The following is a 27,160-nucleotide window of genomic DNA, read 5'->3' on the forward strand; positions in this document are numbered from 1 at the left end:
ACCGGTCTGGTTTAGATGTAGTGCTGGTCAGGAGGTATCGTCATGGGAAGAATATAATTCTGTTCCAGTTAATGCTAGACTGGATTTGCATCACCTTAACGACAGCAGACGTTTCGCTAAAATGTTATGCGGAGTGCAAGTTTGTCTTCTTTTGCAGGGGCCAGTTCTGATTGGCTCCGACTGCTAGTGGGTAACCTCAAAGCAAGCTGCCTTGAGGTCTACCCACTATCCTTCAATCAGCCAATCAGAGCTCGGCGTTGTGACGTCATCACAACCTTTTCAAAAGAAGCAGACGAACTTGCGCTCTGCATAGTTTCTTCCCGGATGAGGCAAATATGAGGGGGGGGGGGGGGGGGGATATGTTTCCATGAAGCGAACCGAAGTTTGTTGTTATTGAGGAGTAGAGAAAGGTCTATAGAGGCGGGCAAGGCAACTTGGTTATACTTCGTTGCATCACCTCATGTTGGACCGCAGCTGACGCTACGAGCCATTCGCGCGTGGAGGGAATCACGTGATTACACGCTCCGCCAGCTCCCCGCGGCATCTACGCACGTTTTCACTTCATGAACCGTGCTATACTTTGTTTCAGCTTCGGTCCGAGCGCGGCCGATGTTATGAGCGGAAGGGCCAATCAAACAGCGAAAGAGGCACAACGTCATTGCGTGCTCTCTGCAGTTGATAGGATCAGCTGGTATTCGCCGTTTCTCTGTGCTTGCTCCTCCGCCGGCTAGTCCCATCAAGCGCAGAGAGCACACCATGACGCTGCGCTTTTTGCGCTGTTTGATTGGCCCTTCGGCTCATAACATCGGCCGCGCTCGGACCGAAGCTGAAACGAAGTATAAAACAATCGGTGAACATTACTGATTTTCCCCTCTATAAAATAAGTAGGTTTATTTTAGATTAGATATGTGTTATCTTATCAAGACGTGCACGTTTCAAACGCCAAGAGCATCGCTTCGTCCGACAACCGAATCTCGTAAAAACTACTCCGTGCGGCCTGTGAACACTGCGCAAAACTTTTTTTTTTCTTGAGATAAAAATAAATATGGATCATGCTTCTTTTTTCTTTTCTACATTACGTATCTATGATACCGAAGTTATTCTCGGCTTGCCCAAAAGCACTCAGCAACGATATCCGCATTTGTATATGCTCCTCAGAGTGGCTACAGAGTATACTTCAGCTACTGCGATTATCAGCAATGCACTCGGCAAAGTATACCACTGCACTCGAACGTCTTGGATAGAGAGAAAGAGTTCTGTAAAGAGAAGAAATACCAAAAGAAGGGATCCGAACGTCTTGGCGAGTGCACAGGAACTCATCCGCTGAATGCCCGCGGCGGCTTCGACGTAGTATGTTGACAGTGCCACAGCCAGAGCGGCGAAGATAGCATGCCCAGTCAGTCCAGCACTTGATAAGGGCATCCTTCGAGGACGCAAAGCGCTCTGTCAATTCGATAACGCCCAGCTCGTGCCGATAGCGTGTTTCCCACACCGACCCCGGGCCAAAAACCTTTCGCAGGGTCGAGGTCTATCATCCTTCACATTCTGTGGACCGACCAGAACATTTTAGCAGTCGTGGTCGAAGCGGGTACCCCCTACTGAGACGGGCGTCCGTTAGTGAGCTGTGGGGATCGGCCATTAGGGCGTTATTTGACCAGAGGCGCAAAAGCGGCAGGGTGTGTTTGTTACTGAATGGTTCGTTTTTTGGTGGTGCGTGCTCGTGTGGTGCCACAGCGAGTGTGCAAGATGGTGCGTTCCGCCGACTGAAGACGTCTAAGGAGCTACAGAAATACACTGGTAAGCTTTTTCCTTTTTTTTTTTTCTTTTTTGTATTATTTAAGATTGCGTTGCACGTATGTTTGTCACTGCATGTGTAACGGCGTTTCGTCTCGGACACAACTTTCTCTGGCAATGCAGTCCGAGGTTATGGGAGTGCACCTAGAGCTCCGATTAGAGCTGCGCACGCACTTTTCCTTCCTTCGGAAATACCGCAGAAAATTTACTGCTCGCGAAAAATATACTAAATCGCTATCAGATCTCCGGTGAACATATACCTCTAATATTCCACGCGAAAGTAGCTATTTCGAGAAAACCGTTCCGTTAGCCACTGACCGAGACGTTTTTCGTTTCCCTTCGTTCTCAGTCACGTGGGTTCCGTTTCTGGTATGTGGGACGAAAAATATCATGACATTTCAACCTGGAATATGCGAGAAAATATAGGTGAGGCAAAAGAAGAACGTGTGACAATCGCGGATTTTTCGTGAACACCTCGCCGCATACCAGAAGTCACGACGTTCAAGATGGCTGCGCCCTTGTGGAAAACGTGTTAAGAGTTGAGGGAAAGATCCTCCCTCCCCTTTCCACATTAGCAAAGCGAAACCTGGAGAGGAGGCGATTTCTCCTCCAGCGGTCGCTCTGGAAAAGTGGAAGGGGGTGGGAGGAGCCACCCCACAACTCTTCTTAACCTGTCATCAGAGATGTATGCGTTACCGAGAATAGAGTAAACAAATACCGTTACTCGCAACTGTTAACTGCGATTCAAAAGGAACGTGTTACGTATCATCTTGAGTGTAACACGTAATTTTCTCGTTACTCTGGACGTGTCGTTTTTAGGGAGTCTTAGCCGCTTCCACTAATTGTCGTCGTTAGTAAACTTGATTTTTAAAGCATGAAATGCTTTTAACGCTACCCCCTCAATCTCAAAATTTTCATCCGTTTGTCCGTTCGCGAATTTCCCGCTAAATTTAGCGGGGAAATCGATATCACGAGGCCTATAGACCTTTCCATCGCTTATCGCCCAGGCGAAAAATGTCGAGTCACTGGACTGTTACGCAGGCGCGGCGTACGATTTTTTCGCAAGAGGCGCTATTGCGCGTGCTTAGAAGGCGTTTAACAGTCCAGTAAAAACAGATGGCAGCTCGAAGAAGGCGTTTGTTGGCAAGGTCTATACGTGGGACCAGTTTCTCAGCTAAATGTAGCGGGAAAATTGATGTCACGAGACCTGATCTCATTCTCACGTGACCTATATTTCAATTCAGCTGCCCGCTAAATGTAGCGGGAAAATTCACGTCTTCTGACCTAGACAGCAATCCAATTTCCCCACTAAATTTAGCGGGGAAAGTCGGCGTCACGTGACACACCAATTCCCTAAAATGCATTATAAGACTTAGAAGCTAAAGGATTTCCCTACACACCCTAGGGGGGAGGTATACGCCCCCTCCCCTTCCTCCCCCGCCTCCCCCCCCCCCCCCCCCCCAAAAAAAAAAAAAAAAGACACCCCTTAATTTCAGTTCCTGGGGAAACCCCTTCCTACTGGGCATCTTTTTATGGTTTACCTATACTCCGCGACAACTTTTGTTGGCAATGCAGTGGAAGGTACAGGCCCGCGTCCCCTCTCCCATCTTGAGTGTGCGGGGGCTCTCCTCGTCTCCCCGGAAATGGGGGAGGAGGAGAGCCTGCATACACTCAAAATGGGAGAGGGGACGCGGGCCTGTACCTTCCACTGCATTGCCAAGAAAAGTTGTCGCGGAGTATAGGGCTTTCTTGTGCAGACTACAGGCCCATGCTGGGGGGAGGACTATGCTGGGTACTTGGGTTGTAGAAGTTCCCTCCTCCAGAAGGAACTGAACACCCTTGCTCGTTACTTCATCAAAAAGTAATAGAAATACGTTACTCGTTCCTTCTTTTAGAAAGTAATTAGGTCGTTATATCTTTACCGAAAACCTAACTAGGTACAAGTAGCGCGTTAGTTGTAACGCGTTACGTACGAGTCTACCTGTCCTTTTGGCGTCGACGATTAACTTGTCCGCTTGGGAGGAAAACGATGTTCTCTTTTGTCGGAGTCCTAACCCCACACGGCGCCGGCTTATGACGTGTAAATACGTCATATATTTTTTTGCAGTCTGACCAAAATCGTTGAGATGTAGCTTGACAACGCTATTTATAATGCTCTTGCATGGGACCTGGGTCATAACTAGGGCTCTGTGTTTTAGGCGTTTATTTTTCGTGAAATTCGGAGGGTGTTTTTCGGAGTTTATTTTCTAGCAAAATTCGGCGTTTATCGGAGTTTATTTTTTGTAAATCCCCAATTCTCCGAAATTCGGAGATTAATTTCGCAGTGTTTCCTATTAAAAAATAACAAATAATAACCAGATGCAAACGTATTCCAGATAAACAATAAAACGCGCTTGTATCAATTAAGATTTCTTCAGTTAAATTTGGCGTTGGTGTCATTGGCAATACTAATTTGTCCCACGACACAAGTCGCACACGAGTGTGGCTTCGATAAACGTCGATACCTTAAAATCAATAAACTGCCGGAGGTAGCCGCAAGGAAGCTTGTAGTCATCCCATCAATCTATCCCGCGTCCGCGCGAGGTGGAGTGGTTAAGGATGTAATAGAGAAGTTTCAACTGCCCCTCTTCCCTATTTTATACAATCTTTATGGTCCATAGCTTTCACTGTTACCCCCCAAAAACAAGCCCTCTCCTTTCTCTAAATCCCGAATCCCATGGCCCAAACTGGAAACCAGAAGAGTGGCTTTTGTCGTGACACGACTGGTATGATGACCTGTTTCCCTGAACCAACCTTGACGAGGCAAGCCGTAAGACCCCCTTTTGACAACAGTCCCAGGCTTGAAATATAATTATGGTGTCATTTTCCCAGGACCACTGAGCATGCGCTGCTCCAATTGTAAAAAAAAAATAAAAAAAAATACGGTGTTTTTTAGATAAGCTTTATAAGAGCACAGGGTCAGTTGTCCTGAAGAGATGCCACTTCAGTTTCCTTTGAAATCTCTAACAGTTTCTTCCTCCCCTCAATACTGAACCACTGGAGCTCAATAAACGTTTTCTCAGCCTGGACCTGAATCTCGAACTATACTGACAAAAGGGGTTTGCCTTTTAGCACGTTGAGGTTCCTTTAGGACAACGGGCCATGGTACCCAAATATATATTTTGTTTGTGAATTTTTTTTTTAAATTGTGAACACAGTAAAATAAACTGAATTTCATATAACTGGGAATTTAACAAAAATAAACTCCGATAAGCATCGAATTTTCAGCGAAAAATTAACTCCGAAAAACACCCTCCGTATTTCGCGATAAACTCCGATATCACGAAATCCTATAGTCAGAACAAATAAGTAAACGTACAATCTCCACTAATATTAAAGGAGGAGAGGAGAAGCGTTGTAATAGAGGATCCACTTGGAGCATGTAGCCGAGACGAGACGGTGGTTGGTAGTGGCGCGGCGTGTGTTGTGGCCAGTCCCATACCGCTCTGTGGGGAGCGAAAGTGAAAATGCGTTAGCGTGACCCTCGGGAAACGCCAGCGGCATTCGCTGCCTGACACTGCTTTCGCTATTCACCGGTTTCGGCAGCCCGCCTTCGTTTGCAATCCGTCGTCTTTTTCCGCCTACTTGGACCAGCGCTACTACTTGGTTCACGGTCCATTTTGTAGCACAAACCAAGGCATACGCGCTCCGCAAACCTGCAGCAAGTTCAGACTCGCACCAGCATCTGCGCGCGCATTGGCTTCCGCCCCGTGACGTCATTTCCCTCTCGCCTCTGTCCTTCACTACCCTCCTCCCCTCTACGCGGCGTATTTCCCTTTCCACAGTTTTCTCCACAGACGGACGCCGTCAGCTTTTACCTGTCATCTGGGTGCTAACGCGTTAAAACGCAGCCAAACTGAATCGGCGCGCTCTGACGAAGCTCCTTCCCTTCCCTTGACCCCACCTACCGCGGTCTCGGCCACGCCCTCCGGGTGGGCCTCTAATATTGGTGGAGATTGTACAGCAAAACAAACATACACTAGTACATACACTCAACTAAAAAATATAGAGGGCATGAACTTGGGCTAATTCATAATTCATTGTAGAGGATAAAAGCGCTAAAATAAACCGGACAAGTAGAAGAGTGACGGACACAGTGCACAAACCGTTATGTGAGAAGCGCTGCCCCCAAATTTCCGGAAGACGTGTTCAATAATACCGCACATTTTGGACGAAAATAATCCCTGGAGAAGGGAGAGTTTGGAGATTTGTGTTTGTTCGTTGTCCATTTTGTTCCCCTTCTCTAGAGATTATTTTCGTCATTCTCGCCCAGCTCGCTTGCACCTTCGCATTATAATTGCATTATCAGCACATCTTTGCTGGCTTGACAGAATGGTAGACCGCGAAACATCCGCTTTTTATATGGCAACATTAAGTTGCTTAAAAATTAACACTGTATAATCTAGGAATTGTCAGACCGATGATGTCTAGCAAAAAAAAAAAAAAAAAAGAGTAATAATGTTGTGTGTATGTTTATACAGCCAGAAGTTAGTCAGCCTCTATGGGCGTCTGGTGCCTCTGCTGAAGATAAGAAATTTAGCCAGTGCAATACAACCGCTATAGCCTGGGGTCTTGTTAAAGTGCATCTCGCAGTAGTGATACACAACCGCACGCCGGTACAATGCTCATCCAGTTCGAAACGGCAGGGTGGGGTATTGAACCCAGGATCTTTGGGCTCAAAAACCCAGTGTCTCTGGGCAGTAGTTTGCTTGAAGAGGGCCACTGGCACACCAGCCCTTTTCGGTGTGGGCGGGGCTTCGATTTTTTGTAGGACTCTCCAGCAGATCACACCTTGCAACAGAACTCTGAAGCGTGAATCGTAAAGCTGCGGTCACGTTACTAGAACATCACACTGGTCATAAAAAAACTGCCTGCAGATAAGTATGAAGCAAACATATGCTTCGGACATACTTAAAAAAGCACCGTGAGGTCAAAATTATATTTTTTTTTATTTTTATTATCTGAAACAATTGAAAACGATGCCTAAACATTACCCTCAAAATTCGGAACTTGGGAACTTAGTATTTGTGAAGCAAACAAACAATTTCCCAAAGACGAATTTGGAGTTTCCGTGCGATCCGCGCCAGTGCAGTGACGTCAAAGATTGAATTGTCCTGCAGCCCTAGTTTCCCTGACACCTCCGTGTCGTGTTCACCTTCGTCCCGCGATGAACCGCCCCGTGCGTGCCGCATATCGCTGTGAGCAGACGACGCTTCACTTTCGAGTTTGATATTGTTCTAGGGCCCTTTCAGCGATCTTAAATTATTTGAGACGCTGTGAGGTCGAAGAAAACGAGCACTGGACTTTTGTGAGCGACGTGAGGGGTCACGTCGCGCCGGTTCTGCGTGAAAGAAAGTCTTCCCCGGCGGAGTCACAACCGAAACTAGGGTACAGAGACCCAGTTGTTTTGACCGTTTTTGCGATTTCCTTCTAGAAGTCGGATAGGTCGTCGGACACCTAAAAAGGATAACTTCGTCCGATACCCCGACTCACCGATCACCCTCAGTGCTGCATGCATCGAGCACCGCCATGTTTTCCCTTTCCGAGGGAGGGTAAGAAGCCAAGAGACGACATCACTCCGGACTGATTTTTGGGCATTTTAAAAGGAAAGACCGCAGTGCGCTCGCAATTGCGTAAAAACAAAAAAGGTTGGACGAATGTTGTTATTTAATTTCGTAATCGATTACGTCAAAAAATGAAAAGAAGCGAGGGGGTGAGCAGCGGGAGAGAAAAAAGCCAAAAAAATAGAAAGGCGCGCACGCGCGTGGTAAACAGTCTTTTTTTTTTTGCGTCCTGGTGTTTTTTTTTTTTTTTTTCTTGTCTATGACAACAATTTGTATCGTTTATGACAACAAAAACAAATTCGACCTTTGGGGTGTCAGTGCCCCCCTTTAAGGCATGTCCGCAGATATTTCTGTCATCATGTCCGCAGCGAACGCCGTGCCTTGTGTACGTGCTGAGCAAACTGAACATAATCAGATAAACATGTAAGAGGAAAGGAGGTGGTGCATGCAGAGACTTAGGCATGAAAGCCTAGTGCTACTTTAATGATAATGTATATTTTTTCCACTGTTGCAGATACCGTTTGAACGATCACAGAGCCTCGGAAGAAGCTGGCTACGTCAAGCCATGGATCCGGTAGCCCGGATGTCGTTTCGCTGCACGGACTTCTCCTTGGAAGTTTTCGCGCTCTTCTTCAGCGTATCTCAAGCGACGTCAGCCTCCTTACTTCAACTCCTGCTCGAGATCAGCAGCTGCCTCAGCAACGCTACCACCGCACCCGACAGTTCAGACATAGCGCAATGCGTAGCAATCGTCAACAACCGGACAGCACCGGTCGGCGGACAAGCGGAAGAAGCCGTTCCACTGCAAGACATCGTCTTCAACCTCCCAACCATCAGCCTCATGTGCTCCCTTCTCATCTGCGTGCTCCTCGGGGGATGGTCTGACTCCCATGGTCGAAAGCCACTCTTCATCCTTCCCATCCTTGGCGCTCTCTCGAAGGACATCTCAAGCGTCATCTTTGTCCTTACAGAGTTTCTTTACGAAGGACCCATTTACGCCATCACGATCGTTTCGGGGATCCTGGGCGGCGTCAACCTCTTCATGGCGGGCGCGCTGTGCCATGTCAGTGACAACTCGGACCACAGGACTAGAACGCTCCGGTTCGGCGTGCTGTCCTTCGTCTTCTTCGTTGGCGGTGCGATTGCGACGTTCTTCGAGAAGGCCTGGAAGCCCGCGATGACGACCGGCACGTCGTTGACGATGGTCGGCGGAGGACTGTTTACCGTCCTGATGTTCGTCGATCTGGTCTGTCTGATCGGAGTGACAGTCTGGGTGAAGGAATCGCTGCGCGTTCTGCCCGGGTACAGCGGCAACCCTTTCCAGAACTTCGTGTCCCTGCACTACGCGAAGAAAGTGCTGGATGTTGTGTACAGGAGACGGAATCTCAACGGCAGGTCGTTCGTCATCTTGCTGTGCCTGGTGTTTTTGCTGAGTCGCTTTGTCTACTGTGGTAAGCAACTGTGCGATTCATATTTTTGCCGAATTATTGGCAAGCGGCTGTCTATAGATTGTTCTAGTAATAGTCTTCCGCGCGCTGCCATCGTTGTTATTGGACGCGTTCTAAATATGCGCAATAGCTCTCCTCTATGATATCGAAGGACGCATGCATACACAGCTCAATGACTCAGCATTTTTCGCTTCGGGGATAAGCTGTGCAAAGCTGTACAACGGCGTGTTTTCTGCGAGTATACATGCGTACTTTGACGGGGGCGCGCGGGCAATCACTGCAGTGGTATACAATCGAACTACTTGCTATATCGAACTGATCGCAGCGTTTCCTGCTGTTCGTTATATACGGGTTTGACGAGACCTGTCGGTGCTTAGTAACATTTTATTACTTTCAATACTAACTATATATAGTTAAAGGAGCTGTGCAACGATATTCATTTGGAATGTTTTTCTCTGTACACGAGCTTACTGGCACACCAGGGACTCAATGATACTCACACGCAACGCCATTGGCCAAGAAACTCCTTTGCTGCGGTGTAATTTCAAGGACAAAAGCGATCATTTTCATTCAATCTCTCCTTTGCAAAATTTGATGACGTAACTCGGGGATTGCAGTACACCCAAGTGACGATATTTGAATGCGGTTCATAGATTGGACCCGACCATTGCGTGGGCACTCGACTTGTGCTCGTGACAATTGCTAGCTCGAGAAGCATTCGGGTTGTGACCCGTGTCCAATCGCTGCAACGGCGACAACAGCCGAGCCATAACAATGTCTGGAACTCAGCGCGTGTCCTGCGCTTTGCCAACCCCAGCGCGTGGCTATGATCAACACTGGCGGCATATAATCGGCTCCAGATCACGTGGCCGCTTGTTCTGGCTGCGAGTTGAGGGGGTGAACGCTGCTCATTTTTCTTTAATTTTTTTTTCTGAGTCTTCTATTGCGTGGGGTGAAAAACGAACGCGTGTTTTATAGGTCATTAACGTCAGGGATCCGTTTTAAGCGGTATTTGCGCAAAGTACAAAAATTGTTGCATTGCTCCTTTAAGTTAGCCCATCCGCTTCTTTCTAACTGATGGCTTGAACAAACAGAAGCAAAACAAAATATAGTAGACAGAGTGCAACTGCCGTTCATTGCACGTTTTAACAAAACATCTGGAGGCCTGAAAGCGCTCCTTTGGCGATGAGAGCAAAAGGAGTGCAACTGGAGAGCCGACTTTGTGCTTATCTTCATGTAACTTACGGGCGAACTATGCGAGTGTCCAAGATGCATCCGCGATTCGTAATGGTCAGCTAACTTCTCCAAAAATCAAACTCACGCGCAGCCGCTTCCTCGGCATATCAGAGAAAAATAGAACACTAACCTGACCCCTGCAGGCACACTGATTTTGTAGCAGTTGACTGTTGATGAGAGGCACGGAGGGGGGGAGGTGGGGGACAGGTCTAAGGTTTAAGGTTTGCACTCTCTCTCGTCGGCGGGTGCGCAGGCGAGCAGGAGGTCTGGGCCGAGTACCTGTACGGCCGCTTCAGCTGGACGCACCAGACGTCGCTGCTGCTGGGGCTCCAATTTCTGTGCGAGGCCACACTCACGCTACTGGCGGTCTGCCTCGCCAGGAAGATGGGTATCCAGGACTCGTCGCTCGCCATCGCGGGAACGCTGTCCTTCGTCGCTTCGTCGGCACTCAAGGCGCTCAGCCTCTCTGGAAGCAGCATCGGATTCGGTGCGTGTCTCTATAGAGTAACCGTGTACGCCTCTTACTCTACAGCCGCTTTCAACATGCGCCAGATTGAGCCGCCATTGCCGACCTTCACTTGTCTTGCCGAGAGGCTGAACCACCGGGCGTTGACAAAGGCCTGTGCTTGAGAGAACGACGCAGTAGCACCTAAAGTGGGAATAACCATGATGTGGCAATGATGAAGTAAAGCGAACGGAATAAGAAGGTGGGAAGAGAGTATGACCATTCCGTGACGTCATGGACTTTGAGCGCAGAATTAAAATAAATCTCACGCCGTCAATATTGCACGAAACATTTGTTTTTTTCGCGCCAAATTTCTTGACACGCGTATCCCAACCAAACTGTTACAAAAAAAAAAAAAAACTTTTTTTTTAGGGGGCTTTTAAGAGTAAATCATTTAGTGTGAGTACAATGTTCTCGCGCGAAATCATTGTATTCAGTATGAACACATTGTAGTATGAACAAAATGTTTCTGTTCTTTTTGCGTAAAGTACATTCGTGGCCTGAATACTTGGCAAGTTTCCGCTAGACGTTGCGCGGCAAGGCGCTATGCTTGACCTTTAAATGTTCTTGCTAAATGTAGCAAATATTGTTCAAATAGATATCTAATGTCTCGGTGTCAGTGGAGAAAGAACAGCGGAACAAACTCTATGGGCGTTTCGTGGATAGTTTTGCATGCGCAGTCGTGAAGGACGTCAGCGAAGTGAAACCGAACCTAAAGCATTTCATGCATTCTGCTCTCGCTCTCGCCGGCAAAAAGTGCCACAGAGCGCGGTGTGACATCATACCACGGGGTTGTTCGTGCGGGACACGTTCTGTTGTCTCTGGTCTTTTGTCAACAAGATGAAAGTTGTGAGTGATTTTTTTTATATTATTATTTGAATATATCATACAAATGTGCGCGCCGCAAAAAAAAAAAAATTGTATGATGTATCGTTTGATATGTTCGACTCCAGTGAGAATGCAACACTTGTGCCAACTTACATGGTGATAACAAATTAGAACTATACCTGCGATTGTATTTAACATGTTAGGACCTGACCCACCACCAAGAAAAATAAAACCTGGAAGAGTTTTGCTGTACTACTTCTAATCCTGCATTCTTAGCTAAAGTTTAAAAAATCTGCCCCGTTTGATCCCTTAGATGAGCTATCCGAAATAGTTCCGCGAACTATTGAGTCACTATCTTAGTATTATAATGTTTAGAAAAAAATCATTTACTAAAATCATTTACTAAAAAAAATCATTTACAAGTTAGAAACGATAAGAACGAACCTTTTTTAGCGTTGATTCCTCCTTTTGAGGAACCCAAAAAAGTCCCCCCCCCCCCCCCCCAAAAAAAAAAAAAAAAAAAAAAAACTGCCCCCCAAAAATGTTGGAAGACATTTTTTTTTATTGTAGGTTTGCCAGAACAAAAACACCATATTTTTTAACTATAAACGTACGGTGTGGGGACGTGGAATTTCTGTATAAACATATAAACACTTTGTTAAATATTTATAGATAAGATAATATTCTCCCAAATAAACTATACCATATGACATTTTTAATTAGGACTCCTCCTGTTACGCGTTGTGTTAATTGTTATGTTAATTTTAACCGTCGACATAGCTTGTAAATGTAATGTAAATTGAAAGCAGACTTGAGCCCTTTACTTGAAAAATGTAATGGATTAAAATTACAAATTCCGAGCCTCAAATGTATTGGATTTCCTTTAGAAATTATTTTCGCTGAAAAGTAACGGTTTGCTTTACTCGGTATGTTACAAATTACTTTCATGTTACTCTCCCTGTACACTTACCAAGAAAACAAAAGCAAACATAAAATATTCTATGCTGGCAAAATAGCGAAAGCGGCAACCGGCACCCGCCATCTCGCTAGCTTACGGCTTCAGGAAATGATCCCTGGAATTCAACAGAGAAAGCTAGCGGTGCGCATGCTCAGTAGCAGCGGCTAACTCCGCTAGGAGATCAAGAAGACAACGCCTTCTGGGCACTGACTTCTTGTTCTTTGTTTCTCCCATAAGTATTTGTAGATGCCTCGCACGTTTTTCTAGTAATTCTAATAACCAATCACACAAAAAAAAAAATTGTTTTTTTTTCGGTTTTTCTTATTACGGTGTTTCCTATTTGGTTGAACGTGCTATCTGTATGCTGCCGAATAACCTGTTCATATTGCTCCAGTTTTGTATTACGCTAATCTTTTTAAAAAGCAACGAGTAATTAAAGTAATCCGTTACCAATATTTGTAACGAAATTACATTACAAATTACTGCGGAAAAAAAGTAACGTGGCAATTACAAAATCACTTAAAAAAGTAACAGATCACAAGTAATTTGTTGCATGTAACGGATTACATCCCAAGTTTGATTGAAACAAAGTGTCATATAGCCCATCATTATGTCCCCTTAATTTGCTCCGCCTAAAAAAAAAAAACTGTGATAAAAAAAAGATTATTATCAAGGGATTGGGTATAATAAAAACGAGACAATAAACCCATTAAATTATCTCATTGTTATGGTATGAATATGAAACCAAATGGGGCACCCCGGGGCGTGGAAGGAACCATTCCGAGGCATGTCTCATCCTATTATGGTTCATGCATATTATAGACAAACACGATATAGACCAACACGCTTCACGAACCAAGTGTGGGCACCCCGAGTGCGCAGTAACCAGATTCGTTTGAAGTAAAATGTCTTGCGCATGCGCAGCGTCGACAGCAGCGCACCCACAGCGCGCCGTGACGGTCAATGCCGTGCGTTAATGTATTACGCAACACGCAGTTCGGTAGTGCATTCTGCAAACGGGACTTTGCCATATACACCAAACAATAATTCTATATTGGAAAGGCCAAACGTCAAAACCGTCTGTTGCAATTTTTTTTTTACTTTCTTTTTATTTTATTGTTAGGCCTTGGATGGAGCGCGGTTTGTGTGTCTGTATTTTTCGTTTTCCCCGCATTATCTCGTGTGTTTCGAGATTAGAGCTGCTGCAGCTATAGTTGCCGCGGTTTTTTCGCCTGCCAAAGCCGGTACACCGGTTCTGGTTGGTTTCAGTCGGTTTACGGGCAAACGACGCAACTGCGGGGAGGGCCGGGGAGCAGTACCAAAGCAGGGGGGAATGTTGCTGTTTGACTAAACTTACGCGATAGAGTGCAACAAATACGAAACAAATGGCGAGAACGTACGTATCGCTTTGTTCCTCTTGACTAATGTATACATATCTTGCTTTTTTGTCGCACTTGGGGCCAATAATCCAGCGACATAAAGTGCGCCTCGCAAATATCGTCACAAGTAAACAACTGTAATTGTAATTTAATGTTTTCCTTGTTTATATATATAGTTTTGTTACGGTTCGTTTCAGCCGTCATTATCGGCGCCTTGTCGCCCCTGATGACCATTGCAGCCCTGGCCCTGCTTTCGAAATTGGTTCAGCCTGAAGAAATGGGTGAGTGCGCCGAGTGAGGCGAGATAAAAATAAAGCAATCGAGGAGCTAAGAACAAATATGCCGTCTATACATTCTTAATCTCGTTCTGCTTAGGAAACCTAAGTGGAACAAGAGGAAAGTTCCGCGTAACCAGGAGGAATCATTTAAACTTGAGGAAAAAACCGAAAAGGCACGGACAAACACAAACTCCCTTCTCGGTTTCTTCCTGAAGTTTAATTATCCCTACCAACCCGCTCGTTCTGTCCTTACAGGAGGAACCGTTTCCGTATACTTCGTAGTTTATAGAGAGTAGTGTTGCAGATAATTGTAATGCCTCATATTTTATACAAGAGTGTTTCCAATCATTGATAGTCTAAAGCGCGAAACACATGTACGACGAAAACCTTCGGATCCGACGTGCGGACTGCCGGAATGACCTTGGAGGGAGAGGGTGTTCGTAGCATCGGAGAGCGTTGAAAACCCTCGCCTCCGACCGTCGTATTGCGCGGTGGGACGTCGGATCGGACAGTTTCGTCGTACATGTGTTTCGCGCTTTAAACACGAAATGTAAGAAAAAATAATTCTGGGAGTTTTAATTGGAGCAGATTGCCGCTTAAAGGGGTACAGAAACGAAATTCAAAATACACGGAAACCTTTCCGAAAGGGGTGAGGTATTACCTATGACATCTGTAAATTACAATAGCACGCTCGTATTTTGAGCGGAAGGCTATATTTATCGTTTCAAGCGTCCGATTCTAGCGAGCTCTTCGAAATCGGTCATCGAGGCGTACCGATGCCTCATGGGAACTCCGTCGCAATCGTGACGTCAGGCTCCTCAGCACAGCCAAAGGCTGGCGTGATTACGAGCGCCGCCACGTGGTGATTTTTGCGTGTTACAATTTCGCGTTTCGGAGTAGCGGAGGACTGCACAGCTGCATGACGACCGTCGTGACGTATTCATTTCGGCCCTTGTACTCCGCGCTGCGTTTCGCCATGATCTATGAACTCGACGAGGACGAGGATTTCGACTACCAAGGGGACTTGGAGGATGTCAGCGAGGACGAGCAGTCACACTCGCACATGATAACCGACAGGCGATTCGAGCTAGAACCGTACGAAGTATCCGACAGACCGACCGTCCGCCCGACAAAACCTGAAGGGAGTCGGAGTCGCCAAGAAATGTCTTGTATTTATTAATGATTGGCTAACTTGGAGCTATGCACTATTACGTGTTGTATTAACAGCTTGCTCACTTACCAGTTTACTTCGCTTTTCGTGCGGTTCGCTGAGCTCGTCTGCTTTTCTTTTCTTGGAAAAAGGAATAGTCGGTTCACCTCCTGGTAGCAACCGAATATTCTTGATAGGAAGATCCAGACTCCCGAGGACAGTAGGTCGCCTTTCATAGTTCTCATCGCCAAAATGGTCACCGTACAGGCGATCGGTTTTCGCCGGCGCCCAAGAGACGATGGACGGGCGAGACGGATCCACACGCTTCGGAATTTCTCATCGTTCGGAAACCCACGGGTCGGTGTCTCGCAGCTTAGCACACTGTTGCCGCAGCCCTCTGCCGCGCAATAGCGCGGCCTCCTGCACGCAAACGTGATGAATGAATGCAGAAACAACCCGGCGGTACCAAAACAACCGCGCGCCGCGCGAAGCAACGGGATGGCGTCATCGCGTTCAAGGCTAGGGTGTACTGCCGAGGGTGGCGTCACGATCTTCCAACAAAGCTTCGCCCCCCCCCCCCCCCCCCCCCAATAGTGAGAAATCGTTTTGTTCGTATTAAAATTACATGGTATATATACGTGTATGTGAGGTTAAAAGTGCTAAAAACAACGGACAAGTAAAAGAAACGTACAACACAGAGCGCTTGTCCGTTGTTTTTAGCGCTTTTAACCTCACATATATGGATCACCAACTAGCCCAAGTGCATACGCTTCTGCGGTATATATACCTAAGTAATAAAATGAGCCCTAAAATTTCGTTCCCGCAGCCCTTTAAGTGGAACAGAGTAAGTGGAACTACATGTAAGTGAAACGACAATCCACGCATAGCACCGACTTGTTCCAGATAAAAAAGAAAACGAGAATAAAGCGAATAAATTCACCGTTCCACATATAATCCCCGATCCACATAACATTTGAATAGCTCCAGATAGAATACGTGAAACTCCTATTCCAACTGGAACCTGTGTGGAACCAGGTTTGGAGTGTTGTCACGGACAGCCTAAGAAATACAGGGCGTGGCAAGTCCCCCGGCATCTCATTATCACTCCGTAGCCAATGAGGTTGCGGCATTAGCCGATACGAACTCCGAATAGCCAATCAGGAAGCAAGAAGTTGGACCACAATAAGCCACGCCCTTTTACCCCTTCCTGTATACTCTTCAATCTGCCAGCGACTGCGGATAAATTTCCTGTTGCGGTCTCAAGTACTTCTCGAAATTTCTCCCGCCATCCGACGAAAGTTCTTTAAACTTTCACTCTATCAGCATGAACAAATGATTAGACGAACTATAGACTTAATGAAGTTTAATATTGCCGCGTTCATGGCCGTGACGGAACGCTAGTCCATAGTTCTAGAAGGTTCGCGTTTAATTTTAACCCAAAATATTCGACGCTCGAATGTTTGAGATAAAGAATATGTAACAGATAGGGAGGTCAACGTGGCCTCGTCCAGTCAGTTTCGCCCTCGTTCGACGCTTATTCTAGGCGGAATTGTTCTATGTACCGAGGATAATGGACGAGGACGCCAGCGTGGCCTTGCCGAGTCAGAGAAGACACTCTCGCACTCCCGCGCTTGCCAGCTGTTACGCCGACACCTCAAGGCTCGCTGCTGCCTTCTTGACGCTCGTTCTTTCTGTCGTCCCTGGCACGAGTTTGCCGATTAAACCTTTAATTTCAGTTTCACGCTCCTCGATCTGTTTCCACCCGCGACAGTGTAATTAATGGAGTCGATGGCCCAATTAAAACGTTGTGTCCGGATACGGACACAGCGCTTTCATGGCGGCAGCGCACAACGTTCACAGAATAGGAAAACGGAGCTACTGTAACAGAACGTCTTCGTAACCCAGAGCAGGCGGTAGCGAACGAATTTTCACAAAACTGGTCCGCGTGCGCGCTGGCTGCTATTGATGGAAGTTTAGTGTAATTTGTTTTCGGCGATTTTGTGCTCGCGTCACCGCCATTAAAGCCGACGCTTCCGTGACTGCTGATAAGTGGCACTACTGCAGGCCTTTATGCTGCAGCACACCATAGGCGACTCCAGCGGAGTGAATTCTATCCCCGTTTTTCTGCCCATTTGGGGGTGCCACCGCACGTGACGTCACGGATGGGAGCCATAAAGCTGCATGTCACGCCGCTCATTCGTGCATCGTACAAAAGATGTAGTATTCGCTTCGCACGTATGTGTGCTTCCAACATGTCTGTAGAAAGTTCTCGTATGACCCATCTCACAGTAACGTCATACAAGGAAGAAACTCGCTTTAGACCGGGTCTGCAAACGGCCTTTTAACGGTGTATAAGTAGTGTGACCACGGCTCAAGGGTGCGCCACCGAAACATGTCGCCGCTAATAGTTTCGAATGCAATTTGACTGCAAAGTAACGGCAGTTTGATCACACCCCTGTTCCAGGATGCCTGTTTGCCAACGTGGCTGTGCTGAGTGTCGTGGCGCCCGTCCTGGCCACCGTCGTGTACCGGGAGTTATTCGCGGCCACCTGGTGGAAGGCGTCCCAGTTGGTCTACCTCCTCTCCATCCTCGTGGCGACAGTCGTATGCCTGCTGCTGGTGTGAGTAATCCGCATGCCTAGATCAAATAGAGTGCAGCTCCGCTCGTTTGCGTTAGTCAGCGCGCTTATAGCGCCAAATCTTACCCTAGCGGTGTCCGAGAGAACGAATGCGGACCCCGCTGTCTGCGCTCCGAGGGAGAAGGCAGCTCGCTGAGACAGCAGAGACGGCTGTTTCTCTACCGGCACTCGCGTAGACCATGCACGACGATAAATGGCGGAAGCTACAACTCCCAATTCTATGGGAAAACCCCGAGACTGTGGCGTACTTTGACGTTCAAACTGCGTAAGGCCCGTCGGTGCCAAGGTCATTGGATTTGCTTAGATAACAAGGCCGTAGTGCCAGAATTATGACGTCACCAACCGAAGGTCAGAGCGGGGCACAGATTGGACACGAGTGCCGCGTCAGCGTTCGGCTGAGACTCGTGTCCAGTCACCCCGCTCTGGACTCCGGTTGGTAACGACATACTTCTGGCACTACGGCCCTGTTACCTAGATGTTACCTTTTGTTTCCCACTAACCCACCTATATATAGTAGGTGGATACACACTGATCAGTCACACCATTATGACCACCTACCTAATACCCTGTTGATCCACATTCGGCACGCAAAAGAGTTGCACGGGGTCGTCTTCTGCAGAGTCACATATTCAATACAGTCTGGTGGATTGTGTGTTCGGAAAGACTTGCACTTTGAACTGCAGTGTATCTATCAGTCGAGGCACAGGTAGCCGAATATTTTTTTCACCAAGCGGGAAAGCCTCTGACGTTCTTTCTATCATGAAACGTGGGCACGCCTCGGCATATATTAAAGAGATGGTGAACCGAAATTTGGATTTCAGAAAACAATACAGGAGCTGTAGGCGGGACGCTACAATCCCTACAACACTACTCGTAAGGCGATATCTCGAATCGACGGCCGTATTTTTTGAAAAAAAGGTCGAGATAGACGAGGCCGACGAGGCGCGCGACGTCAAGATACCTCGTTTCCTCCTCTCTTCGTTTCGCTCCCTCATGGCGGCGAGGCAGAAAAGACGCGAGGCCGTTACCTCTCCTTCTCGGAGAAACATGACGTGAACATTTCTGTCAAATGCGCCTCCTTTTTTGAAAAATACGGTCATCCGTTCGAGATATCGCTGTATGAGTAATGTTTTGTTGTTTGTGGCATCCCGTTGCACACGTTTGGCCGCCGTGTTTTATGGAATCCAAATTTCGGTTCATCATCCTTTGCTGTCGTTCTTCCGCTTTTGTTAGGTACTAGACGACGGCAGCTCGCGAACACACGCTGAACTTTGCGTTTTCCGAGATAATTGGTCCGATCGCTATCGGGCCATTGCAATTCGCCCTTTGTTAAGGTCGCTTAAATCAGCAGCCATTCACAAAACATGCACACGTAGTCGACAATTATCCCTCTGTATCACAGGAAGCCGTTAACTATTATCTGCAGCAGTACGTGATAGGTAACGTGGATGGCGCGTAATCTAGGCGCTCTCAATATTCCCGTAGTGTGGGGGTGGTTCTAATGATTTGGCTTATTATAGTGTATATTTGCCGGGTTTTTTTATCGAGGCACGGACCTAGAAATGCCAACAAACCTTTTTTTTTTTTTTACACAAACGTTTTAGATCGAGGATTGCGTGTTTAAATCTGCTTTCACTTTCTTTTACGTTATCACGTGCGGTGACAACATAGTGCATGAAATATTCATATTCACTATCTCCGTATCCGGAAATAGCCACGGGTCGTTCGTTTTTGTTTCACGGAGTGGAACTATTTTTTTCTTTAAAGTTTTGATTTGCGTACAATTTTTGGTTCAATATTGTAAAAAACACACACACACACACACACACACACACACACACACGCACACGCACAACAAACAAACAAACAAACAAACAAACAAACAAACAAACAAACAAAAAACAAACAAACAAACAAACAAAAAACAAACAAACAAACAAAAAACAAACAAAAAACAAACAACAAACAAACAAACAAACAAACAAACAAACAAACAAAAAACAAACAAACAAACAAAAAACAAACAAACAAACAAAAAACAAACAAACAAACAAAACGAAAATTGCACGAAATTTGGAATTTGAGAAAATAATTTCACACCATATTTCTTGAAAAACTAATAATGCGAAGGTACGCATTGCAGAGAAATTTCACATATCTTTTTTAGCGCAAACGTATTTACGACTTGCGTGCAGTATTCACACCCGCGTTTGTTGTTGTTGTTGTTGTTTTCAAATAGCATTAACAATTTTTGCACGTTCCGAATTTCTACGATCTTCAGTCGATTTTGCCTGTAAACCTGCCTGTCGCTTTGCCTGCGCTGTAGGACAAAGTCTGTAAAAAAGGTGCAAAACAATCCGCGCATTTCTAAAACCTCAGACATCGTTCTCGTCAACGACAGGTGGCTGCTCTAGCAACGATTTTTGTAGTTTGCGCAAATACCGCGGAGAACGGATCCCTGGCGTTAATGACCTGTGAAACACCCGTTCGTTCTAACCACGCAATCCAAATCGCAAAAAATAATAATAATAATAATAAAACGAGCACCGTTTTTTTTTAACTTGCTGCCAGAACAAGCGGCCACGTGACCTAGAGCCGATTATAGAGAGTATTCACTGGCGGCCATAGCTGTGTGCGCGAATGCTGAGCGCGTGCTGATGGCGAGCTTCCACAGTTCTTTTGCAACGTGCATTCCGCACCATCAAGAGTGAGCATGCGCTCTAAACAGCACCCACAAATATTGCGTCCAGTGAATACCCCCTATATGCCACCAATGTTGATCATAGCCACGCGCTAGGGTTGGCAAGGCCCAGGACACGCGCCGAGGTCCAGACATTGTTATGGTTCGGCTGTTGTCGTCATTGCAGCGATTGGACACGGGCCACTACCGGAATGCTTCTCGAGCTATCGATTACCAGGAGCCAAAATCGAGTGCGCACGCAATTCTCGAGTCCAATTTATAAGCCGCATTCAAACATCGTCACTGGAGGATGCTGCGATCTCCAAGTTACGTCATCAAGTTTTGCGAAGGAGTGATTGAATGAAAACGCTCGCTTTTGTCCTTGAAATGACACCGCAACAAAGAAGTTTCTTGGCCAGTGGCGTTGCGTGCGAGTATCCTTGAGTCCCACTAGTGCCAGTAAGCTCTTGTAAAGTGAAAAACATTCCAAATGAATATCGTTGCACCGCCCTTTTAATTGCTCACGTTTTCCGATTCCTGCGCGCGCATATTCAAGACTATTCATGTCACATAGCAGAACTTCCGAGCTTGTACCAAGTATAAACCTCTAAGAGCATAACCTAACAAGAAGTGCACTCCACGAAACAAGTTAAGTGATCCACCGTTCGTTTGCCCACAAAAAAAAAAAAATCGACAGGGACACTTAAGACTGCTTACGTATAGGAATTCGCGACTCCAGCAAAACGGACGCCGCCAAGCGGGAAAACCGGGAACCAGCCGGTCCAGGTCGCTCCACGCCCCTCCGCGTCTCTGGTGGCTTTCGCGGAAACGTGTTGTCGGCGCGGTGGCGAACAATGTAATTTGACGAAGGTCCGAATATTTCTTAAGTTCGCCTGAGTGATCATTAGTGTGGTGAAGCCTCAGTAGATTGTTTTCTTTTATTGCGTGTTTGAAAGCCCGTTTACTCCACAGCACACGGTAGCGTGCTTTCGATTTCTTGGATGGGGAGGAATCACGGAAAAACTTTTTGATTTCTTGTCTGTCTCGAATCACATTCAAAGTGACGACTGATTGGTAACTGATACTGGAGGGAACATCAATGTTGCAGTCAAGTGAATGGGAAGGTTCGATAGCTGCTTTTCTCGAGTTTGGTTGTGTTCGGTTAGCTTCAAGTTTGAGCCACCCACGCCGGTCGGTGCGTTGGCTATTCATCTTGGCTGCTTTTCGCCGAAAAAGCCTCTGGACCATACTGAAGGAGTTGGGCTGATTTCGCAATTACTTGATTCAGGAAAGCTCGCTCGCTGCAAATGATGAATGAGGGAAATTATCTGTTTTCAAAAGGTGGAAGTCTCGCAACGTTAGATGCTGTCACGGCATTTTGACCTATCGCGCCTCCAATATTTATAGTACGAGGAAGTCGAAGCCAGCAGCAATATACGTCTACATTGGTCAGATGGACCGGCCACAAAAAAAAAACAAAAAAACTACATTTCTCCGTTCGGGATTCGAAGGAAAGTTCAATGCAGAGAGGTTCTGCGTGGATCTTTAATGAAGACTCTCTTCAGTTTGTCTCCGTGCTGCCGGCTATAGAACCATTTGGCTAAGTTTAAGTAGTAGGTCTCCGTCTGTCAAATATACTTTTATTCAGAAGCTCACCTAATAGCTAGTCAACTAAGCTCATATTTCAACCCGAAGGATATACTAATATCGCTTTAGTGGGACCCCCCCCCCCCCCCCCCCCCCCATAGTACGTAATATAATACATAACCTGCTCGTCAAAATGACTTCTCGATTGCTACTAAAACCTGAATCGAAATACGAGTATCAGCTGCTTAGTGGGGCGCCGGCTGGTTAACACGGTCCTTGGCTCAAGAAGCGGTTGCTTAATTTTCGTAATTTTCCTGCAGCCTGTGTCGTTGGCCGAGCAGACGACTGGAGTTGTTTCGTAACGCGGATACGCACAAAAGCTCGATTTCGCGGACAGATAAGTCGCATGGTCGAGGCATGCGAGTTAGCTGAAAAGCTACTCTCTGCGGAACAATTCTATAGCCATCGCCGCTTTCCTGATATGATCAAAACTGATTAGTATATTACCATCTCTCCGGAGCCCATAGTTTCGGTTTTGAACGAAGTCTCCGGAACGAAAGTTTGACACGAAAAGAACGAAAAAACACCGGTAAAACAAAACTATGCTTTGCAAGTTTATCTGCACCGGCTACACTTAATCGTCTCAGTTCAAATACCTATAAAATTGGGCATTAAACAGAAGAAAATCTGTTAAATTGAACGCGCCACCTGTTCAGGCGGCCCGACCGAGCCGCCGCGACCTGGACTCAGCCGCCATGTTTGTTTGGTGGTGGCGCCCCCTATAGGTCGCTGGAGTCGCGAATAGGAATGCGAAAGCATTCCTACAAGTAGGGCGCCACGTCTTCATTTTTCACACGGCGCTGCGGCGGTGACACGACGCTCCCCCACTGCGCAGGCGCGGCGAACCCCACCGGCTTTACAACGGCTTCCGTGACGCAGCATCTGCGTTGCTGTGGTTTTCTTTGTGTTTTATTTTCGAGGCGCGTCCGCCTTGACCTTGAGCGCCCCCGCCGCCTTCCGTGACGCAGCATCTGCGTTGCTGTGCTTTTCTTTGTGTTTTATTTCTGAGGTGCGTCCGCTTTGACCTAGAGAGGCGCGTGCTTGATGTCGTATTTTAAGGACTATATTTCGGGCACAACGCCCACGCCTTCTCGCGTAATGGGACAAGTAAGGCTTTCGCCTTAATAGCTCTACTGTAGCTCCACACGCTATTTACGAACTAGTCAGCGTTTGCCCACACCAGGCGTGGTCACCTCGCATGCGCTATGCCGACAACAGCGCCACCGTAGTGACGTGATGTCAGAGTCGGGTGTTGGTGTTTATGCTGCCTTTTTGCACACCCAGAGCCTTCGCTCATCCATCCAATAGGAACACCATTTTAAACTGCTGTAAAACGTCATGTATTGAGAGTACATCACAGTAATACAGGAAGTAATCCTAATCATTACCGGCGCCAAGAGGAGCAGAAGCGGCCGCAGCGCCGAGTGCTGCGCCGCTGGGTGAGGCAGCGGCGGGAGTGCGAAGCTCGAAGCGGCGCGTGCTGAAATCAAGTGTTCTCTCATCATCATCATCGCCCTAGCTGCCGGTACCGGTTTACGACGTTAGACCTGCAAGAGTAACGTTAGGCCTAACGTTAGGCTAGCGCATACCCGGGTCCCCCCCCCCCCCCCTCCCCTCACGTCAAACAGCTGCGCGTACCGGTTGACGACGTTAGGCCTGAAAGCCGAACGATATGCCTAATGTTATGCCTAACGTCAGGCAGTGCATACCCGCATCTCCCTGCCTCCCGTTGTGCCGCCCAAGTGCCGCCAGCAGTTCGGCTGGCTCCTTAGCAACGATGATGCCGTTCCTGTAAAGCCACATGACGCGTCGCAGCCAATGGAAATTTAGGTGCCGTTTTCGTTGCTACAGACAACGCGGGCTTCGCTCCATGGGACGTTAATGCTTTCGAATTAAAAATGCTAGATAATTGGGTTCGTGTGTTTTGCACAGTCACCGTACAGTTTTAGTTACATAGTCATACATTTTGAAAGTTATTTTATTACAATTGTGCTACCTTTCTTTCTGACTTGTTAACTGTCCCCCCCTCCCAAGAAACAAACACTTAGTTTTCTTTTTTCTTTTTGCCGCAAAAATAAACTACGCACCACCGAACGTACAGTCTCCGCCCGCATCATAGCGCTAGGGGTCCGGACCAGACGCGGAGGTTTCGTAACTTAGCGTTACCTTATTCAAACGTTGTAATTTTTTTTTTTTTACTTTCAATGGGAAAACGGGACTCGTTCCCGGTGGCCACTCCACTGGTGTGTTCGAGGAATTGTTAGCCGTCGTGTTACCATTGCATATTTACCGAAATCGGTTATATATATATATTTTACAGCGGAGCTGTTAAGAGCTAGGTTCCCCAGGATCGTGTCCGCCGGATTCGAAATGACACCGAACTCTGGACAGCTACCGCCATCTATGTGCGACGGCGGCCACCAGACAACTGGTTGCCGCCGTCGCTCATAGATGGCGGCCACCTTTCTTCGGAGGAAGAAGAGCGGGAGTGGAACGAGCGGCGATGTGCGCAGCAGCGCGAATGGTTCCGCAACCGCCGCGAAGCCGCTATCGCCTAAAGTTCCACTGCGTCGAGCGTTTCAGATTCCCTTGCGAAAGAATAGCAGATCGCTCGCCTGGGAAGCCACCGCCGAGAACAGAAGCTACAGCTCCGCTGCTCTTCCTTCTTCATCAGAGTGGAAAAGATAAAACGTTTTTTTTTTTAATAAGATAGCGACAAGCTCTGAAACTTTGCAATGTCATCCGCTAAATTTGGGCGGAAACTGAGCGGTCGGCAACGCGTATTTTACTTTTGCGCTGAAAAAGATATCATGTTAATATTCTTAGGGGACATCTTATCCCAAACCAAGAGCACCCGCACGTTTGGAACAATGTTCGAGGTTGAGTCAATAGACCCCTTTCAATGGTTCGCACCATCTAATAGCTCGTCCACCAACTAATGATGGGAGAGCCCCATTATTTGGGCACGTGCTCTGAGCCTGTATTGGACACGGGGGATTCCGTCAGCGTTCGGTGAGCACTCGGATCCGATCCAACGCCTGGTGTTCAAGGGTGGGTAGATGGATGGACGCTAACGGCTGTACCCTTTGGAACGGGGTGGTAGCTTGCGCCATCTAGCCCAGAAATGGCGACGGCCGACGTTGCTCCATGGACTTTTTGAAGAAGGGCCCATTTTATGGTGCGTAGCCGACTTCACGTGTTTCTAATTTTTCGCATCCCACAGGTACGTCCGCAGAAACCTACACGTTGGAGTTCTGGGCATCCTACTGCAAGAAGAGAAGGTCCCCCTCCTAGGAAGTATGGATTCAGTGACGGGAGCTGCTGTCTTCTAAAAAAAAAAGGGGGAAAAACAACATTGTACGCAGTGTGCACATTCGGCATGTTTTGGTTGTCTTCTAGCTGCAAGCAACGTTTTATTGTTTTACCTTTTTTGTTATGTCGCCGTCTGTATTGCGTAATAAAGCCATTTGTAAAATAATTCCGATGAAACTTGACTTTTTTTTATGTAAAAGACTCGTCAGGCAGCACTGAACGATGGATGAAATGTGATTTTTGGTGCGCCACTTGAAGTATGCGGGGTGTTGCTTATATATGTTGACACTCCTTGCTTCGTGATTCGTCCTTTGACGTTTCAGAGCGCAGCTCTTAGACGCCTGTTTCCGGGTTTCGCGGCGTCGACGTCGGCGTAACCGTCTCGCTGAATTTAGCGGGAAATTGAATTGGTGTTGAGGTCGCGTGACGTCAATTTTCCCACTAAATTTAGCGGGGAAAATGACGTCATATGACTTCGGGTCACGTCAGCTATGAACAAATTCAGTTTCTCCGCTAGATTTAGCGGAAAAACGGACGTCAGGTCACCCCAAACCAATCTGAATTGTACGGAGGGGGAGGAGGGGCATACACTCCCCTCGTACCCTCCCCTCCTCCTCCTCAAGAACTGCGCTCTAATTTCGCGTTACATATTTGTAAACGTCTATTTTTTTTTTGTCGGCAAACGCTGTAATTTTATTGGCTGAGAAACGATAATGAAATGGCTGGGGCTCGCCACGCCCTACATTTCGTAAGTTGTCGGTGGCTCTAAAGTGCTTGCGTGGCCACCAGTCTTATGACCAGAAAGTAGCGAAAGCAGCCCCAGTAATGGTCGTTGTTAGGTCCATCGTATACACATCAGCCTGGGACGGCGTTTTACCAAATGAAGGTCGTGTCGTGGATGTATAATTACATCAGATTCTCATTGATTGTAACGTTGTTCGTCCATACACCGCGGAAAGTACGTCGACAAATTAAACCACTACCAAGCATACCTCGGCAAACCTCACTCATGAGGGCCCACCCTCACCCTCATTACAGATGAGGTGAGGGTGAGTAAGTTTTTGAACCAGGAAAATTCATGAGTGCGGGGTGACTGAGGGCCGTGAGGGCTGTGAGGACTGAGTCCGTCAGGGCCGTGAAGGTAGTGAGTGCGTGAGGGCGGTGAGTGCGTGAGGGGTGTGAGGGCCATGAGTGCGTGAGGGGCGTGAGGACGGTGAATGCGTGAGGCCCCCTTCAGACGGCACAACTTTCTCAGCAATTTTGGTGTTGCTGGCGGGTTGTTCCCTAGCTTTCCCTGGATCGACACGAATTGCTGAGATCGGGTCCGGCTCGAAACAAGCGAGCAACTCGGAGCAATTCGAAGACGTCCGAAGCGGCTGTATCCAATCAGGGACGCGATATTTTCACGTGCCGGTGATGATGACAACAAAAGACTTTGTGTTTGTTTGAAATTGATCATTTTTGGAAATAAACTGTTTCAGAAAGATGCATTAGTATTTTTAACGAGATTTAAATGAATAAAAACACATTTATAGCGCGTAATTGTGCGTTTAAATAGTGTAATAAAAATAAAATTTCATGATGATGATGGCAAATTGTAGCAACTGGTTGCTGCGTGTGAACGCGGGTGGCCCGTGTTGCTGGTGTTGCGACGTCACGTTTCTGGGCGAAATCGTCCCATCTGAGGCGTACCTGAGTGGCGT

General features: G+C 47.1%; 1 protein-coding gene across 1 annotated transcript; it reads left to right on the plus strand.

Annotated features, from left to right (window-relative positions):
• Positions 1-1,330: 1,330 nt before the first annotated feature.
• Positions 1,331-25,623, plus strand: LOC8028320 (proton-coupled folate transporter). The gene is made up of 6 exons (XM_029991140.3): positions 1,331-1,797; positions 7,912-8,848; positions 10,335-10,568; positions 13,949-14,032; positions 17,644-17,800; positions 25,369-25,623. The coding sequence occupies exons 2-6, from the start codon at positions 7,963-7,965 to the stop codon at positions 25,475-25,477; spliced, it is 1,470 nt and encodes a 489-aa protein (XP_029847000.2). The 5' UTR covers positions 1,331-1,797; positions 7,912-7,962; the 3' UTR covers positions 25,478-25,623.
• Positions 25,624-27,160: the final 1,537 nt, after the last annotated feature.

This window comes from Ixodes scapularis, unplaced genomic scaffold (genome assembly GCF_016920785.2).
Source record: "Ixodes scapularis isolate PalLabHiFi unplaced genomic scaffold, ASM1692078v2 PGA_scaffold10__122_contigs__length_95168666, whole genome shotgun sequence".
Lineage (NCBI taxonomy): Eukaryota > Metazoa > Arthropoda > Arachnida > Ixodida > Ixodidae > Ixodes > Ixodes scapularis.

Bases quoted from the DNA above. Each gene is read 5' to 3' on its own strand.
- LOC8028320 (XM_029991140.3), top strand. From the start codon at position 7,963: ATGGATCCGGTAGCCCGGATGTCGTTTCGCTGCACGGACTTCTCCTTG. The intron at 8,849-10,334 runs GTAAGCAACTGT...GCGGGTGCGCAG, and splicing joins GAGTCGCTTTGTCTACTGTG to GCGAGCAGGAGGTCTGGGCC. The intron at 10,569-13,948 runs GTGCGTGTCTCT...GGTTCGTTTCAG, and splicing joins TGGAAGCAGCATCGGATTCG to CCGTCATTATCGGCGCCTTG.